Below are 19,148 nucleotides of genomic sequence, written 5' to 3' on the forward strand. Positions count from 1 at the left end.
CGGGCAGGCCGGGCGGGACGCGGGCCCGTCGAGGGCTGGCCTGCGGGGGCCGCCGGGGCGGGCTGGCTCGCAGCGGGCTCGGGGGCGTCCTCCTGGAGGGAGGGCACGGCTTGTCCTCGCGGGACGACCTGAGGCTGCCGGTGGGACCCGAAGCGTCTGAGCCCCCGGAGGGAGAGGTCCGGCGCCTGGAGGGACCCCGAGTGGGGGGCGTCCTGGGAGTCCGCGGCGCGGGCCCGCCGAGGAGGCCCCCGCCCTGCGTCCCCTCGGGCCTGGCTAGCAGCAAAGGAGGGCCGTGGGGTGGCCCTGCGGGAAGGGGTTGAGGGGGGGCGGCTGGGACGGTCTCTTTCCTCCTCGTTTACTTCCTGCCCCCTCCCCAAAACGGAGCGGCTCGCTCTTCCTGCACCGAGTGCAGGCCTCGCCGAAAAGCCAGATCTTTTCCTTTTTTGTTTCGCTTAAGTCTCCTTTAATTCATCACACTGAGATTTAAATGTCTTGGGCTAGGGTGACAGTACTTGCTGGGGCTGTTAACTCAGTCTTTATGCGCTTTACTGGCATGTGTTCATCGGTTTAAGCTAGATGATTAAAAAAATCGGTTTCACTTTGATCATTGGTGCTGTATGTTTGCTAGTTTTATTTCCTTCTCTCTGGCTAATAAGAACCAGCAGCCTGGGGGGCGGGGCAGAGGCGGCTGTTCTAGTTTTTATCAGCAGCTAGTTGTCCCCTGTATTTCAAAGGTTCTGTCTCTCGGTTTGTAGAATTTGAATATTTGCTTCTGAAGCCAAGCCAACTTGACGAAAGTGAAGGCTCGCATTTGTTTCCTCTGAACATTCAAAGACGAAAACAGTAAATGTTAATTTTCCTATTAGTATTTGAAGGTCAGTTTTGCATACCATTTTTGCATACCAAACTAAATAACTCTTTGCTGTAGTCTCTGAGTCCAAAGACTTGTGATGCTTATTGTTTTCTGCTTGCAGCTGGTGAAGCCTGCGCAGGACCAGAGGGGAGCAGCGTGGGTAGTTCAGAGAGCTTTGGGGTCCCCGCGTTAAGGTTGTACTGACGTCGCGGTCTTGGAACAAGTTATTGATCGTCTCTAAATCTCAACGCTCTAGTTTTAAGTAATGGGTTTAGAAATACTTTCGTAGGAAGTTTGTTATTTTATACTCAAGACACTTTTTTTTCCCCTGTGCGTTTCCTGTTGCATCTGGCTGAAAAGTCGTCCCCCTTATGGTAGAAATGATGTAAAGCCCTCAATTTGTTGTTTAACTTTGGCAAAGTTTTAATCCCAGGCTGATTCCCCCGCCACTGTTTTTTCACACTTCTGGGCAGCCTGCCTTTGCTTTCCGTTTGGAAGGAATGCAAACTAATTTTTATGTTGACCAAAACACAATACAATTAAGAAGATAATTCTGCTATAAATAACCATGGACTACATTCCAAAACTGTGAATGTTGTAGTAAAAACAGCTCTGGCTTATTTCTGGAGACTTGGGTTCAAGTCCTGTCTCTGTTACCTACTAAGATTGTGACCAGAAAAAGCTACTTCTACTTAACCTTTGTGCATGCTTTTCCTCTGTGAGAGGGTGGTAGAATCTGTTCCGATACGTCACAGCATTTCAGGAATTACAGGGAATAATGTGCTTTGAAAAGTAGTTTGTGTTAAGTTATTTATAAAAGTCTTTGAAGGTTTGAGAGTTGCGTAAACACAGTTGTTGTCACTTCCCCCTACTGATTTAGAACTCTGACTTTATCTTAAGATTTTAACACTTCTTACAGACGCGATAATTATGAAACTAAAACTTTCTCAAATGTTCTTTTTTTTTTTTCTTTTTGAGGAAGATTAGCCCTGAGCTAACATCCGCCAATCCTCTTTTTTCTAAGGAAGACTGGCCCTGAGCTAACATCCATGCCCATCTTCCTCTGCTTTATATGTGGGACGCCTACCACAGCATGGCTTGATGAGCAGTACCATGTCCGCACCTGGGATCTGAACCCTTGAACCCCGGGCCACCAAAGCAGAGTGTGCGCACTTAACCGCTGCGCCACCGGGTCAGCCCCTCAGATGTATTTGATGAGAGTTCTGTAATGGGAAGTTGGTTTTAACTCCTTATGGAGTCAGCATTGTTACCAACCTCTTGGTGGTGGCCAAAACAAATCCAAAGGAAGATTTTACTTTGTGTCTCTTCCAGGTATCTCTCCTGGTTAGTTTTACTGTGCAACTTTTAGTTTGCCTTAATAAAGTAATAAGTAAAATAACCATAATAAAAGTTATTTTGCAACTTTGTCTATGACAGATGAGTTGTAAGTTAAGGAGGTAAAAGTGGGGAAATTCTACTGTAACTGAAATTATGACAGTGTGGCGATTTTAACATGTCAAGTTGTCTGTTTTTTGCCTGTGTTAGATAAGCTGTTGCAGCTGTGAGAACCTGGTGAAAGAGTTTTTTTGTTTTGAGTAGTTTCTCCAAGATAGGTTAACTGAGGCTCGTTTGTGATTCTTTTAGGGAGCCTATCTAAAGTTAATGAAGTCTGTTTGTGAAAGCTTAATAGAAGAGAAAAGCGAATGCTGCGCATCAGTCTGTAGCCATTTAGGATCTGTACACATTAAAAAAAACAAAACCCAAGAACTTAGAAATTGGACTGCCAAATCTTCATAGTATAATCTGCCAAGGTAGGAAGGGAAAGAGTGTACGTGGGAAGTACTGAAACCAGAGACATTCTTTCTGCTTGGGATACGATGTGATAGCTCTTTTGCAAAGGAGGAGAACCTTGTAGAATATACTCTGTGTCTCATGCCTCAGGTACGATAGCCAGGTACAGTCGATCCTCATTTTTTGTGGATTCCATGTTTGTGAATTTGTGTACTCGCTAAACTTTATTTGTATAGTAGGCCCCCTTATCCGCAGTTTTGCTTTCCGTGATTTGTTACCTATGGTCAACTGTGGTCTGAAAATATTACATGGAAAGTTCCAGAAATAAACAATTCATAAGTTTTAAATTGTGCACCATTTGACTGGTGTGACGAAATCTCTTGCCCTCCTCCTTTGTCCCACCAAGGACCTGAATCATCCCTTTATCCAGTGTATCCATGCTCTATATGTCACCTGCCTGTTAGTCATTTAGTAGCCTAGCCGATCTCTTGGTTATCAGATCGACAGTTACAGTATTGCAGTGCTTGTGTTAAGTAACCCTTAGTTAGTAATGGCCCCCAAGCGCAAGAGTAGTGATGCTGGCAATGTGGATAGCCAAAGAAGCCATAAAATGCTCCCTTTGAAGTGAAAAGGTGAAAGTTCTGGACTTAAGGAAAGAAAAAAAAAATTGTATGCTGAGGTTGCTAAGATCTGCAGTGACTTTTATTATAATATGTTGTTATAACTGTTTTATTATTAGTTATTGTTGTTAATCTCTTCCTGTGCCTAATTTATAAATTAAACTTTAGCATAGGTATATATGTGTAAGAAAAAAACGTATATATAGGGTTCGATATTGTCTCCGATTTCAGGCATCCACTGTGGGTCTTGGAACTTACCGCCAACGGTAAGGGGGGATTACCGTACTGTGAATAATGAGAATTGACTGTTTATTGATGCTGCTAACTAGAGGGCTTCCTAATGATGCAACGTGTCATTGGGTGGAAGATTTTATCTAGACTGTTAATAGGCTGAGAGTTGAGATTTTGGAACCCTGGAGAGTGAGACCTGGGGTGTTATGGAAAGTTTGCCAACTTGGATTATGATGCAAATTCATGTCTCTCATTTTTGGGGGTAATAGGTCCCTGAGAGGACAGGGCACCTCAGTACTTGTGAATGGGAAATGTTAAGTATCCAAATGAAATAAATGGCAAGAACAAGCATGTGCAGAGTACACTGAAAATGCCAGGGAGTTTCTCTTAGATCATATGCTGTGCTGTAGGAGGCTGAGGTCTTAGAATGAAGAGACAGGTTCCTGATAGCCTAAATATGAGAAAGAAAAGGATAGTTCGTTTTTATTTGACTACAGTGTGGAAAAATGGTGGGAATCGGTAGTCTGCTCACAAAGTCCAGACTTGAATTTCCTTTTTCCTCTTTGGGCACAGTGGTGTCACTGTGGGCCCACAGTTACCTTCCAGGGGGCACTTTAGGGACGGGGGTGGACTTCAGCCAGCGGTAAGAATTTTACGCCAGCACTGGGCAGCCTCACGTAAAGGTCATGAAATATGCTATAACCCTGGTTTGGTTTTGCAGCCTTAAGCCTATATGGATGGCCCTGAGTTGGCACGTGGTCAACTTTCATACAATCTTGCATTTGAGCAGTTTACACTGACACTGAATCGTATTATAGTAACTGAGGGTTTTAGTTATGGCATGGTGGCGCTGTGTGCCAGCTCCTGTTGCCCAGGCCATCGAGATGACTAAATATTGCATCCCTACCCCCCACCCTGCCCCGACTCCCCCTGAGCTGAGGAGATCCATAGAGTCAATCCTGGGGCCTTTTTAGCATCAGAAAACCTAAAGGCCTTGAGTTGAGCATTCACTCGGGGGCTTCCATCCAGAGTGGTACCCTGATTCAGCCCAAGCTGACTGGGGCCTCAGCCTCTCTGCTGAGGAGATGGGAGGTGGAGACAGGCAGTAGGCAGAGCCACGTTGATGGCAGGCACCTGAGGTTATCTTGTTTCTGATACCAAGTGTGCCCCACTGTGGAAGCTAAGAGCTTGATGGCTGCCCAACCTACAGACCTGCCTCCTCAGGTGTCACGAGAAGGGTGCTAACCCTTATGGGAAGGATGCTTCCCTACATCTTACCAACTTCCTTCAGATCTTAGGACGATGGGAGGACGGCCAGCAGAGTTGGCTCTCCTTCTGGGGCTTATGCTTGAGGTTGGCAGTACTCGAAAGAAGCCTAACTAGGGATTTCACACATATTTATTTTTAATTCTCTGGAAATAAGCATAGAGCATATAGGTATATTTTTCAAATTTCAGACATTGGGCCTTCAAATGGATTTTCAGGAATGATTACATGTAGAGGTAAGGAATTGGATGTAAGTAGAAGCAGTCAAGTCCTTCTGCCATTGTACCTGGTGGGGTGCCTCATATCATGGCAGTGTGGATCAATTACTCCTTCCCTGGGAAATGCCTAGACAAGGAAAGCTGGACCAGCAGAAGATCCATCTGTTTGTGCACTTTCTGTGGTAGTATGACTGTTGAGAGAGTATTTTGAATAAGGGCTGAAGTCCTTAGGGCTTCTGTTTAATTCCTGTGTACCTGGGCCCCCGGACCCTCTGTCTCTGCAGTCCGCTCCCAGTGTTGGCTGCCCCACTCTCAGCACCAGCTGACTTGGTGTGCATATCTTCTTACCTGCCTTGGTTAGTATTTGTGTGATTCCATCTCTGTCTCTGCAAGGAAAGTAAAATATGGCATGGTTTTCATGTTCACAAGAGGAGAGGGCTTGTTTCCCTTTGCTTACTTTAGAAACTGTCAGGTTGTTGCCTGAGGTGTATCTCAAAGTGTAGGAGAAAGAGGACAGACTAGAAGTCTTGCTTTGTTTGCCGATGGAAGATTTTTTTTTTTGTTCTGATAACTTAAGCTAAATAACTGTGCTTTTCTCCAAAAAGACTTTATGAAAATCAGCTTAAGAATAGTAAAAGTAGGGGCCGGCCTGGTGGCGCAGCGGTTAAGTGCGTACGTTCCGCTTCAGCTGCCTGGGGTTCGCCGGTTCGGATCCCAGGTGCGGACATGGCACTGCTTGCCAAGCCATGCTGTGGCAGGCGTCCCACATATAAAGTAGAGGAAGATGGGCATGGATGTTAGCTCAGGGCCAGTCTTCCTCAGGGAAAAGAGGAGGATTGGCAGCAGTTAGCTCAGGGCTAATCTTCCTCAAAAAAAAAAAAAAAAGAATAGTAAAAATAGCCTTGGATGGTGAGTCAGGAGAGTTGGATTCTAGTCTTAGCTTCTTACATTCACTTATATTCTTGGCACCTTGGTTTTTCATGTTTAGAATACTAATCCTGTTTGGTCAACTCACAGTGAGAATCCAGTGAAGCGATTTATGTGAACATGTTTTGAAAAAGTTTATGCTGTGTAGCCATGAGATGGTGGTAGAATGATAACATATTTCTCACTGAGTTTACAAGGTATTTTTGGTTACATTGTATCGTTTAATCCACATGCCAAGCTGTGACCGTATGAAGTAGGCAGTGTTATTACCATTTTCTTTAAATGAGGAAAGTTGGGCCTGGAGAAGTTAAGTGACTGGTCCCCACGATTAGCGTTAGGCATTTAGAACAAAGCCTAGAACATCATAGGCTTTCAATGAGTGAAAGTAGTAAAGTAGGGCTCAAACTTAGGTTTTCTGAGGCTGAAGTCGTGGCTCTACTGATTCAACAGATGGTAAAGTATGAGAAGAAAAAAGGATTATACAAATGAGAGATATTTTTAGCAAGAAAAACAGAGAGGGACGGTCTGAGTATTTGGATGTTAGCAGGAAGAATGTGTGTTGCAAGAAGTTAGTGGACACGTCAGTTGGACATACTGTGGGGAAGAAACAGCTAGGAAGACATTAATTCTTGTGTGCTTGATGTGCCTGAAGCTATGCTTGCATGTAGCCACTGCATTCTGGTGACCATTTGGTCTTATTTTCATTTCACTTATCCATCTCACTGAGATGGACAGCTAGCCAAATGGACCACAGTGTGATCCACATTTGGTGTAAATTGCTCCAGGGCAGCGAGTTTCCTTTTTCTTTTCTGTAACATCTATATATAGTGTTTAATAGAAATAGTAGATACCCAAAGAAATTCTCTAAATTCTTCATGGTCAAAGGGGCCATACACCCCATGCCGCAGTGTGATAGTTCGTATTGTAGGCTTGTCCTGTGGTTGTACTTTATTAGCTGAGGCTGAGTTGGATTAGCCCAGGCAGTGGTCCTGAAGGGGAGATAGAGTGATGGAATAGGGCCAGCAAGAATTAGTTACCGAATAGTGTGCATCTGGATGTTGGGGATGCCATCAGGTATCCCAGGATAGTGGTGGCTTCCTGTTCCTGGCTTTTGGCCAAGTAGCAGTGTGGCAGGAGCATCAGGAAGTTTGAACATGCTTCCCGCCCCCCCCCACCCCATCCACCTCTAGCCAAGATAGTCACTACTTGTTCACATTCTTTCCTCATTATGCTGTACTTAGCCACTGTTACTGGAGAGCCATGCAGTGAGGCAAGCCTGGTGCTGTGGCTCTCACCTTGGAAATCTCCTTGCAACACTTCAATAACATGTCTTGAAATTCCATTCCCTTGCCTGAAAAAGTGTAATCTAATACACCCCATAATTTTATTCCCAGGATAGTTGCTCTTGTCTTTTTTTTTTTCCCCCAATTTTTTTTTGCTGGGAAATATTCACCCTGAGCTAACATCTATTGCCAGTCTTCCTCTGTTCCCTGTGCCCCCCACCCCAAAGCCCCAGTACATAATTGTATATTCTAGTTATAAGTCCTTCGAGTTCTTTTATGTGAGCTGCTGCCACAGCATGGCTACTGACAGAGGAGTGGTATAGGTCCGTGCCCGGGAACCAAACCTGGGCCACTAAAGTGGAGTGTGCCCATCTTTAGCCAGTAGGCCATCCGGGCTGGCTCTCTTGTCTTCTCGTTGATTAAAAAGGTACAGTTCTTTGTGGAAGACCAAAATAATGGCTTTCAAATTTATAGCTGAGCACTGTTGTTAGCACTGAATGCCCCTAAATTTTAGTAGCAATAGAACTGATACCTATTATTTCCTAATTCTCAACCTTAAGCGATTTGAAAAGCTTGTTATTGGGGACAAGGGAGTCTGAGGAAAGCCATGTGGCCTGACAGAGAAAATACTGACCTTTGCTTGAAAACAAAACAAAATATATATTCTTTTCATGATGAGTAATGTTCATGTTTGACAACCACACACAAAAAAAGGTGAATGGATGGACCAGAAATGGGCTGCAATACAGTAGAACACCCTTGCAAATACACTTTACGTCTTTTTCCAGAAGCACATTCCTCTCACTTTAATGACGTTATGATGTTCCAGGTGTCAGCATTTCAAGTGATTATATTTTTGGTTATTGCCATATTATAATGAAAAAACTATCACAGAAATGAGAACATGTTATTGGGAGGTAGTTAAATTTATTTTCCGGATGCTGCATAATCTTTTGCCAAAGGTAGTAGATGGTTTATGGCTCATAAAGGATGTAAAATAAACCAGACATGTCACTCCCCTGCTTAAAACCATTCAGACCATTCAAGGGCTTATCATGAAGTTTGATTAAAATCACAGCTTTGTTGTACCCTACAGGGTGTGCATGTCTGGCCCCTGACCCCTTTACCTCCTCTGCCCTCCCCCTTGCTCCCTGCACTGTGGCCACAGTGGTCCTCCACATCCACAGGTCCAGCTTTGGTCTGTTCTTGGTTTTTTGCAAATGCTGTGTCCCCTCTTCCCACCCTCTTGTCAAGGCTGAGTCCTCTCATCCTTTAGCTCTCAGCTTCCGTTCGTCTCCTCAGAGAAATCTTCCCAGATTACTCCTAAAGTAGTGGCCAGTGACCTGTCTTTTTTCAATAGATTTATTGTTCTCTGCAATTTATTTAATGTGTTTGCATATATTTTGACAATTATTTTAATGCATATAAAGCCTATTCATTTCTCGTAACACCCTATGAGGGAGGTAGTGTTAATATCCCCACTTTACACATGGGGAAACAGACACAGGTAGAGTCACTTTCCATGGTCACACAGATAGGACTTGGCTGGGCCCAGTTCAGACCCAGGTTGGTGTCCAGAGACCACTCTTTTAAATAGCCATTATGCTAATTTGCCTCTCAATGTAGTGTGACCTTCCATCAAATACTGTCACCATAGTTGGTTCCCCCACATTACTGATATGCTTTATTGGGTTTGTTGGGCTCTGGGTATTGTACAAGATGTAAAAGTCACACGTCTTTTTTTCTTTTTTTACTGTTATCTTCCGCCTTTATTTGTTTAGGTCTTTTGTGGCTAGATAATGCTTAGTCCCTCATCCTTCACCTGTATTCCTGTGCCAGCCCTTGTCGTCCTTGTCTCACACCTGGTTCTTGCAGAAGCCTCCTAGCTGATGTGCCCCCAGTGACTCCTTACTGCATCCCCTCAAATCAAACCATCCTCCACAGAACTGCTAAACCAGACCATCAACATTGTATCACCAGCCTGCTCAGGGACTGATGGCGACCGCTGGTCGCCTGCTGTGTTACTCGTAAACCTGTCTGCCTGGCCTTCAGCTCTTTCCTAAACCCACTCGCATTATGCTCACTCAAACTTAACTTCTACTGCTTCTTACGAGGATTCTCAGTTATGACCACGCTGGGCTCAGTCTTCCTGTCCCGGGTTGTCACTCCTGCCTCTGCCTTTCCTCGGGCTGTTGATCCAGCATGACTCTAAAAGTAAAGATAAGACAGGGTGCTTGCACCCAGGAAATATTCAGAGAAACGGTGTGATCCAGGTGAGTAAGAGAGGTGCAGGAGGAAAGTGACAGCCTGGGAGAGAGACACTGGGGAAGGAAACCTTTGAAGTGATTTTTTTGAAACGTGCTTGCATGAGTGTGCTCACACGCACGTGCACACACACACAAATATACACACAAACCAAACAAAAAATAGATGCCCACAAAATAAACACTTCAGCTGACACTGCTCTCTCTTTTATCACAAAATACACATTTTAGTTTTAAATTATATTTTGTCTTTTTTTATTCTCTTTTAAATTTGTCTGTTGTTATCCTATTCTGTATACTTTAGGTTGACAAACAAGATGCTAACTCCTTGAAGGCAGGGATCCTATCTTCTGTTTTCCTTGCCCTCTCCCCAGTACTTCACTGAACTCGAAATAATTGTGTAATAAAAATTGGTTGGCTTCGTTAATAAGGTTGCAGCAACTGGCAGGTGCCTTGTAGGTGACCCTCCAACACCTGATCTCTGATCTACCTGCTTTGAAAGTAACTCGCTCGGGAGTCTGGATTTCATAGTATCTGAAGAACTTAAATGTCTAGTCTGTGATGCTAGAGTTCTGCATCTACTTCTTTGTCATTTGATGCATTTATTCTTTGATATTTTGCTTCTATGCGTAACACTTTACTTTTGGGCATACTTCTCATAACTTAAGGTAGAATGTTAATATGTATCTGTTTGGGTTTAGAATTTTGAAAGTGTTGTCCTTCAACTTAAGAGGGAAATTAAGGAATTGCGAGTTTAAATACTGCATTATAGAGTAGAATGCTTATCACCATTTATTTCATCAAAATAAATGACTTTAGCCCAGTATCTTGCCTGAGTAGGAAACTGGCTTGGGTGAAGAGAATATAGCTGAGTTCTTGGGAGTTCAGCAAAACTGTCCCTCTCAGTCTGCTCCAGACTTTTCTTTGTTTTCCCCACCTCTGAGCAAGTTCACAAATCCTTACTCTCAGAAGATGATCTTTTCTCTCTTACAAAGGTTAGGACTGTGGGTATCATTAATTTTTCTCTTTTACACCTCTGATTTTACTTATCCACCCTTTTCTCTGATAAATAAGACGTGTACTCTGTTGGTATATGACATCACTGCCCTCCCAGTCACTCAGCGTCTTCATTGACTCTCCTCTGACATCTTGAGACCTTCCAAGCTCTGTCAGTTCTGTCTCTGCAGTTTTCTCTTATCCCTACTGCTACCATGATAATGCCTCTCATTGCCTTTTGCATGCCTCATAGCTGTATCTTTCAAATTGTTCACCCTGCCTTTGGTTTCCCATTCTGTAGAATGGCTCTACTACATTTTGCATGGCACTAACAGAATAATTTGCTAGAAAACATGGATGACCGAGTTATTTCTCTACCCGGAGATTTCAGTGGTTCCTTAATATGTACAAAATCAAGCCCAAATCCTGTTAAAGCTCTGAGTCCTTCACTGGTGGACTGAGTAAAGTGCCCAATCGAAATTTCCATCCTTGTCTTTTACTTGCTGTCTCCATTCTAGTCTTGTCTTCCAGCTGATTTGGACATCTTGTTCTTGAATGGATTCTGCTTTCTGTTCTTCTCTTCTTGAGTGCTTTCATATTCATTGGGAGGCTCAGCTCAAGTTCTGTTTTCTCCACCAAGCCTTTCAGAATTCATCTGTATTTCTATAGGACTTTGTTTCTAGCACTGTTGTGGCACTTAGCACTTTTAGTTAATCCATCATTTCCCTAAGTGACCCTTGAGAGGTCTTTCAGGTTAAAAGAATGGTCAGTGATGTTCGAGAGATTTCGAGTATGTAAGAGCTACCATCCCCCTGCCTTTGCCCCCTGCCGAAGGCGCAGCAGCATATTAAAAGCACAGGAAGGAAAATAAGCTGCTTAACTTGGTTCACTCCAGTGTTTCCCAAACTTATTTGCCCTGGAAAAGATGTTTTTTCTTACAAAATATAAACATCCAGTGCAAAACACTTTGGAAAAACACTGCCTTAAACTAGATGTCTTGTAGGTGTGTCCACTGTACAGCTTGAAAGCTCTTTGAAGGCAACTACTTGGCTTCGTTCATTTATCCTGCCTTAGCACCTCATAGATAATTAATGTTTATTGAATGAAGCCACATTGAAAGATGAAGAACTGATAGTTTTTTGGAGGCCTGAAGTATGAATTTTATACGGAAAAGCTGGTCTGCTTTGTCTTGTAACTGGCACATACATAGTAGGTGTTCAGGAAATGTTGAAGAATGCTGAATGAATGCTGAGTGTCTTTAAAGGGGTGTGGTTAAGAAAATATTTTTCTCAGTTGTTGAACTAATAGAATGCATTTATTTTCCCAGTAATTATGTGTGCATGCATGTGTATGTGTGTGTTTAAATAATCCAGAAAAGGGAAACTGGGCAAAAGTAGTTTGGTTTTCCACCATCTTTAAATCTTTTGCAGTTTTTGCTTTTATAGGTATGTTGTAATTTAAGGAAACAATTAAAAATAAACATCACGGCTTCTTATAGAGCACTAGATAAATTGGTGATAGGTAGTGGTGATAGTAAGTACACTATAAAATGTGACATTTTAAGGTAAAGATTCCTATTGAATTTAAAATACCATTTAACTCACCAGTGGAATTCGTGCACTTTTCATGAGTACATTGAATATTTTAAGCTACACGGTTCTGCATTCTCTCTCAGCTAAGGAGGCCAAAGAACAGAATGGTTCAATCTTGGTAGTTTTTGTTAAAACTAATAAACTAACAACAACCGCCACCACAACAAAAATCTCAGACTGGTAGTAATGCTCTGTTCATAGAGTGGCCTTTGTTCTGAAAATGATGTTTTACAGGGTATGTCTGTACAGGCATGTTACTATGCATGCACATAAACATTTATAAGCACAAATAATGCAGGCATCAATATTCACAATATCCCTTCTTTTGGTTCTGACATGAGCTGCTTCCTGGAGTCAGCAAGCTTTAGCTAAGTAGACAGAGTGGAATTTAGCCCTTTTCTCTATCTGTTCCTGAACCAAGTCCATTGGATTTCTCTGCAAGGTGGGAGTTTCGTCCTTAGAATTGTGGTTTGCATTTGGTGGAGGAATCATTCTAATTGCTAACTACCAGAATTCTAAAAGAGCCTTTCCAATTCTGTTTACATTTTTTTTTTCTGTTTAGGCTCCAGCCAGGAATGGAGACGCCGCTGGATGTTTTGTCAAGGGCAGCTTCTTTGCTGCATGCTGATGATGAAAAACGTAAGTCAGGAGTCTCTTGTAAGTGCTTTTTTACCTATGCCCCCTGTCTCCTGCACTATAATAAAATCACATGTTTCTCCACGTGGTTGTGTGGCTGTATGCTGTTAATTTTGGTTGTTTTCTTCAGAGATAACAGCATCTTGGCATCTTCATTTTTATTTTCAAGTGCCAGAACATATGAGTCTTTTAAATGTTATCTTTGGATGCTAAGGTTGTGCCTTTAACTCCAGGAAGTCCATTCCTTCACAGCTTACTTTAGTGGGATCTGGAATGGAGTTACTCTTTACTGTCTCTGGAAGTTTAGATAAATATGTGTTGGTTGATGGACTAATTGACCTACAGAGAACTAGAGTTGGAAAAAAATCGACCAGTATCATTTATGTCATTGGAAGTGTGCAGTATGTATCATAATGGGAAACAGTTGTGCAAATTCTCTTTGCACAGCTGAGAGCAAATATGGGGGGAAAAAGCATTCACTAATGTGGTGGGGGAGGGGCAAGAGGAGAATGAACATTGACATTGGGAGATTTTTCCACAATGTGTGAAAGTGATTTTCCTGCTCATCCCCAGGTGTATTTGTTTTTAAATGTTCTTGTTCAAAGTTAAAATTGCTTGCCGAACAATATTTGCAAGAATGGCTGTTTTATGTGGGAACAAAGTTGTGTTCTTTTTCTAAGCACTAAAATACAGATAACAAAAATGTAGATAAGGTTGAGCTTCTACACATAAGTTCTTGAAGATGAGCTACTTTCCAGTTTAGTTCTTAATAAATTGGCAACTGGAAGTGCGTGTCCTTAAATGTAAGGTCTGCCTTTTTACTAGCTGTTAACACTTTTATTTTTCTATGCCTCAGTTTCCTTATTAGTTACATGAAATGACAATAACTACTTACAGAGTGTTTGTGAGGATCGCGTGGGCTGTTGTGTATCCAGTGCCGCCTTAGCTCTCAGCTCCTGGTGGGACTGCCTTGCCCGTTCTCTCTGGGCACTTGTGGGCCCTCTGATAGGATTTGCTCTGCTCTTCTCTGTTATCGGTGGGTCTGGGGTCTGCATCCTCCCACCCTCCTCCCCACTCACAGGGGATTATCTTTAGACTAGTGATTTGATGGTGTAAGCATTAAGGGTTCTTTTCAACCTCTTATATAATTTACATTTATTTAGCTTTTGATTGTTGGGAGGCTGTAGGTACCGGATGGTGAGGTGTGAGTACCCCTTCCTAAGGACAGGGAAGCCCAGGGATGCTGAGTATCATTCCAGGACTTTGAGCTAAGGAGAGTCAGCTCAGGTTGCCGACTTTTATCTAAACAACAGAAAACCCCTTTATGTCTCTAAGATTGCAATAGATGTTACTGACTTGAATAGCTAGTTACAAACTTTGTTAAACATTAATATAGTTAATTTAGAAGTTTTTATAGGAGACAGAATTTTGAATTTCTCTGTTTTATAATGCCCATGTTTAGTTAGGATCAGTAAAACAAAACACTGTTGATACAAATGAAAGATAGAAGTAATGACCTCAGGGCAGCCCTTTGTGTGCTGAGTGCAGAGTCAGTTTCTTCTGTTTCTCTCAGGTTCACTCCTGGAGCCCAGCTTCAGGATCTGTCTGTTCAGGTTGGAGGCCAGCATAGTTGTCAACTCAGTGAGCAACGACTGAACGCTTAGGTATAAGGGGCATGTGTAGATAGATGCACAGGGGCAGCCCCTGCCTTCCTGGAGCTTGTGAACTGATTTGTGTGTAGACTCTTTGCGGCTGCAGAATGCACAGAAGAGGAGATGGGTGTTCTTGATGACGTCGATGCTGGGCCTCCTGGTAGCCTACAGTTTGGGAGAGCTGTTTTTATGGAAACAGAATGATGCTACTAAAGGAGAGAGGAGTTCTTACTTTCCTCCTGTGTTGAACGCAGCTATTAGTGGTTTGCAGAGTAAGGATAGATCCGTGTTTAAGGCCAGAATGATCCACAGAGTAGACTTTATTCTCAAATATTCTTGTTTGGACTCTGGCGATTCCAGTCGGTTTAGGAATGGGCTGGCATAATTCTGGTCTGTCTCTGTAATGGGTCCAGTTTCTTGGGATCGTTTTTTACCTTTAAAGAAAAGGAAAAAAGTCCAAAGATGTCTATAATCGTTATTATTAACATCTAGGCAACATTTTCGAGAAACTTTATTACTTGGTGCTCTGTGCACCACCCGCAAGTGTAGAGCTCAAAAACCAGGCATTCGTTGTATTTTCTAATGCCTAGTGATGTAAGTATGTGGAGACTCATGCAATTTATAGGCAAAGTTGAGCATTACATTCAAAGTCTTTCAGTAGATTTCTGAAGTCCTATTTGGGCTTGTTCAGCCTGATTCAGCTCTCTCTGCCCTAGATGAATTCTATTTTAGCTTTTGTTATAAATTGGTCTTACACTTAACATTCTCCTCAACACTTCAAAAAAGTCTTGTGTATGTAATCTGATTTGGGTGTCTAATTATGGACAAAAAAATGTGCTACTACTTGAGATCAGTTTCCCAACTCATGTAGGTGACCTCAATGATTCTCTTTTCTTTTGCTCATGGAGGACCGAAAACTGAGGCATTTTTGAAGATGTTATTGTTTTAGCATCTTGAAGGGAACAGTACCGATTAGGACTTGAGTATATAATACCCGATAGTCTTAAGGCTTCATTATGTCTACTAGGAGGGAATAAAAGAAATATCTCAACAGCACACTGTAGAGCGAAAGTCAATAGTGAAATGGTGGTTTTGTACTAACACAATAGTCACTTATCTGGATGGCTCAGAAGGAATACATTTACTTAAAATAATCATCCCACTGCTCATGAGACATCGATTTAATCAGCGTCCAGGGTAATCCTGGAAGGTACTTAGTGAAAATACAACGTGACGTTGCCAGTTTTCCATGTGCTTGAGGAATCTCTCCTTTCAGTGATGATTAAGCTGGTGCTGGGAACACCCCAGCCTTTTTCCGGGTCTGTTTTTAGTAGTCAAAACTGAGCAAAATTTGAGGACAGGACGCTTATATACACTGATGTTTAAAGCACACCTTCGTGCGTCTTTAACACGATACTTCATTTTATTGTGATGTTTACAAAATGTTTTATTTTTGGTAATTTTGTTCTTGGATCTTCTGATTATAAGACCTTCTTGTATCTTCTGACTTCCTCACTTAGATTAAAATAATTTTAAGAAACGTGTAACTTTGTTTTTGAGGATTTTGGTGGCAGTCTAATGAGTATGCACATGATGGGAAAAAGCCAGCTAAGGCTGGCGTGAGTGATGTGGAAAGAGCCGTGAGGGAGGACGGCAGCTTGTGCAGACGTTGCTGCTGCCTCTGCGCCTAGAAATTCACGAACTCCTTGTTTGGTGAAGGTCACTGAAAGTTGACTAATTGATGCAGTGTAAATTACCATAGTCCTTCCAAGTAAAGCATTTCTAGGAGTGCAAGCTTTTATTATTGTGGGGACTCATGCCCTAGATATGTGGAATGTTTTCATGTATATAGGTTGTGGTCTATTTTGCTGTAAAAAGGGAAAAAAAATCTATCCGATTGTAACGTAACGATCGATTGCCCTCACGTACTGTTTTTCTCAGATTGATTTCTTTCCTCCAAGATCGTGGTCACCTTTAGTCAGCCTCCGCATCAATAAAGTAAACCAGCTGCTGTGCCCACAGGTTAGCGTGCTCCAGCCGGCACTTTGCTTCGACCGGATCAGCTGATCCTGCTCCTGATTTTTTTTTCTCTCTTCTTTCGTCCCCTTTTATTTTCTTGCCTTTCCTCTCAGCATCTGATACAGTGGCTTTCAAACATTTTTGACCATGGCACAGAGTAAAAAAGTGTTTATATTGTGACCTTTGTACTCATATATTGACATAACTGATACAAAAGCTTCATGAGACAATACTTACCCTGACTCTGCACAGTGTAGCTTCATTTGCCTGTTATTTCCTTTTTTATTTTACTTTATCTAAATAAAAGTTAGGTCTTTTTTTTTTTTTTTAATTTTCAGAGTCAGTGCTCAAGAAAATGGTCACTCCCTTTTGGTTAAGCCTGTTTGGCTCCCTCTTGCTCCCTAAGGCATGTTCCCGGTTGTACCACGGCTCCGTCGAGACTGCCTGGAAGAGTCCGATTGAAGGACATCGATCTGCTCGTTTGTAGCCTAATTTGATAGCTTTGACCACTGCACTTGAGATTTTTATCCTCTCTATTCTAACACCCGAGAGGGATGCCGTGCATCCAAGGTGGGGGCTCACTGCGGCAGCGACTTCCGGAGAGGAGAGAGGAGTATTTGTAAGCGTCTAAAAACGCCTTCCCAGCTGATTCTGACGTTGGGTCCCTTCCCCCAGATGAGAGTCATTGGTCTGATAATACTCCTTAGGGACTTCCGGATCTGCATCTTTAAGAAGGAGGGGCTGGATCCTTCTAGGTATGAGGCATTGTAATTCTCTGACTATCATATCCTTTAGTCGGATTCATCAGTTGTTTATATTTTGTCCCATTTCCTTTATTGTTCTCTCCCTCCATGTCTCTCTCTACACACATACACATATATGCACATATGTATATATATGCAGGTTATTTTTCCTGCAACATTTGAGAGTAAGTGGGACATATTATGCCTCTTTACTCCTAAATGCTTAAGTATATATTTCCTATGAATGAGAACATTCTCTTGCATAACCACAGTATGGTTATCTTTATTATAATGTTACTTAAATAGAAGCATGTAACTGGGCATAAAAGCTTTGTGCTTATAGTTCTTTTACAACTTCATAAGCGGACTATGACTTTGTAATTTAAATGTAGCCAATCAAAGTTAGCAGTGACACAATAGATGCAGATCTGCAACAGCTACGTCCAGTTCCAGCTGTGCGGCACCCACTGCCCTGTGCTGGGTGTGTCCTTTAGTGTCAGGGTGCCCGTGCTGGGTGTGTCCTCTGATGCAATTTCCTCACCACTTTTATCTTTGCAAACTCTTGTAAAATATGTCTTGAACAGATTATGGTGCCCTAAGTTGGCTTTCTCTTAATGGAAATGCCTCAGTTTTAGATTAGCTTTCTGTCTGTCTTTTTCTCATTAGACTGGGGAAAAAAATGCAAACACTGTCACCAAAATCATGTGCCAAAGACTTGGTTACGTAGTAGGTGTCTGATTCAGAATATGCTTATGGCAGATTTTAAAAAAGATTCTCATTGAGATAACAACACAAGTGAAAATTCTTCCCAGACTCCTGAGTATTTTAAGTTAAAGGATTACTGTATTATCTCATTTAGTTCTCAAAAACAACCCTAATCAGTAGGTGCTATAATTAGTCCCATTTTGTAGATAAGGAGATGGAGCCTTTACAGAGCTTAGCTAATTTGCCTAAGGATGCTCAGCTGGTCGTGGGGTGTTTCGATTTGAACTCAAGCAGCTGACTCTGAAGTCTAAGCCCTTAATTTCTCTGCTGTATGCCTCCGAGACAGGGCATTGAAGACTTGACTGCTAATATATACCTGTGTGTGTGTGTGTGTGTGTGTGTATGTATATATATATATATATATATATATATATATAAATAAATTAAAAAAAACCCAAACCAAAACCACACACACACCAAAACTTCTGTGTACCCCACCTCCGCTAATAAGTCAGCAATGAGGTTTTCGTTTGGAGAAGGTTTCCCAGCCAGTGAAATAGCATTTCCAAAGTATTAAGTAGCTGTAATCAGCCAGTCATTTAGGGTGGGTGGTGGCACATATTGAAGAACCACTGGGACTGCCTTCTCTCGTGTCTGGCTCGGACACGCTGCCACAGGACCTCTTTTTGTGTTGAGCTTTCTTTTCTAGTAAGTACCTCAGTTAACTTAAGGAGAGGATCTCGGCCCCAGGCACATAGGCTGCTTCACAAAGTAACAGGATCCCTCATTGCCAAAGTGTTCAAGTAGAGATGAGATCAGCACTGTTCAGAGGCTTTGTAGAAGGGAATTGACCTTGCGTGGGTGGCTGCACTTGGTGACCTGAGAGTCTATGAGTCTGTGTTAGACCCTGGGCCTGTTCAAGGCCAGAATCCTGTTCCGTACTGCTTTGTGTTCCAGGCACGTACCATTTGATGCGTGTGGTAGGCATTTAATAAGCAAATATTAGTAATAAAATAACTGCTGGAGTGAAAGGCTCATCTCTACTGCATTAATTTATTAACAGTGGCAAAAATTACTCATTAAAATTATGATTATCACCACTACTAATGTACAGATTCAAAGGAGTACCATATTCTGCTTGATAAAACTTCATATTTGCCAAACATTTTCATTTGATTCTTATAACAAGGCTGAGTAGGAGGTGTCAGTAAAAATTAAGCTTGAAGAAGTTGGATGCCTAATTCGAGATTGAAGTGTAAAAAGAGAAAAAAAAAGAAGCTTGAGGTGTCCCCCACCACCCCAGTGCCTGCATGTGCAGTCACATGCTATGATCCTTGGACTGGTGGTTAACT

General features: G+C 42.2%; 1 protein-coding gene across 5 annotated transcripts in view; it reads left to right on the forward strand.

The window, feature by feature from the left end:
• VGLL4 (vestigial like family member 4) overlaps positions 1-19,148 on the forward strand; it is a 142,396-nt gene that overhangs the window by 1,558 nt on the left and 121,690 nt on the right. For 2 of the 5 annotated variants that reach the window (XM_046641526.1, XM_046641528.1), the window contains exon 2: positions 12,604-12,680. In XM_046641526.1, coding sequence (XP_046497482.1) covers positions 12,617-12,680 — 64 coding nt within the window. In that variant the 5' untranslated portion in view covers positions 12,604-12,616. Of the gene's footprint in view, positions 1-58; positions 177-12,603; positions 12,699-19,148 lie in introns of those variants that run through there. The other 3 variants (XM_046641525.1, XM_046641527.1, XM_046641524.1) reach the window with 3 other exon arrangements.

Source organism: Equus quagga, chromosome 1, assembly GCF_021613505.1.
Source record: "Equus quagga isolate Etosha38 chromosome 1, UCLA_HA_Equagga_1.0, whole genome shotgun sequence".
Lineage (NCBI taxonomy): Eukaryota > Metazoa > Chordata > Mammalia > Perissodactyla > Equidae > Equus > Equus quagga.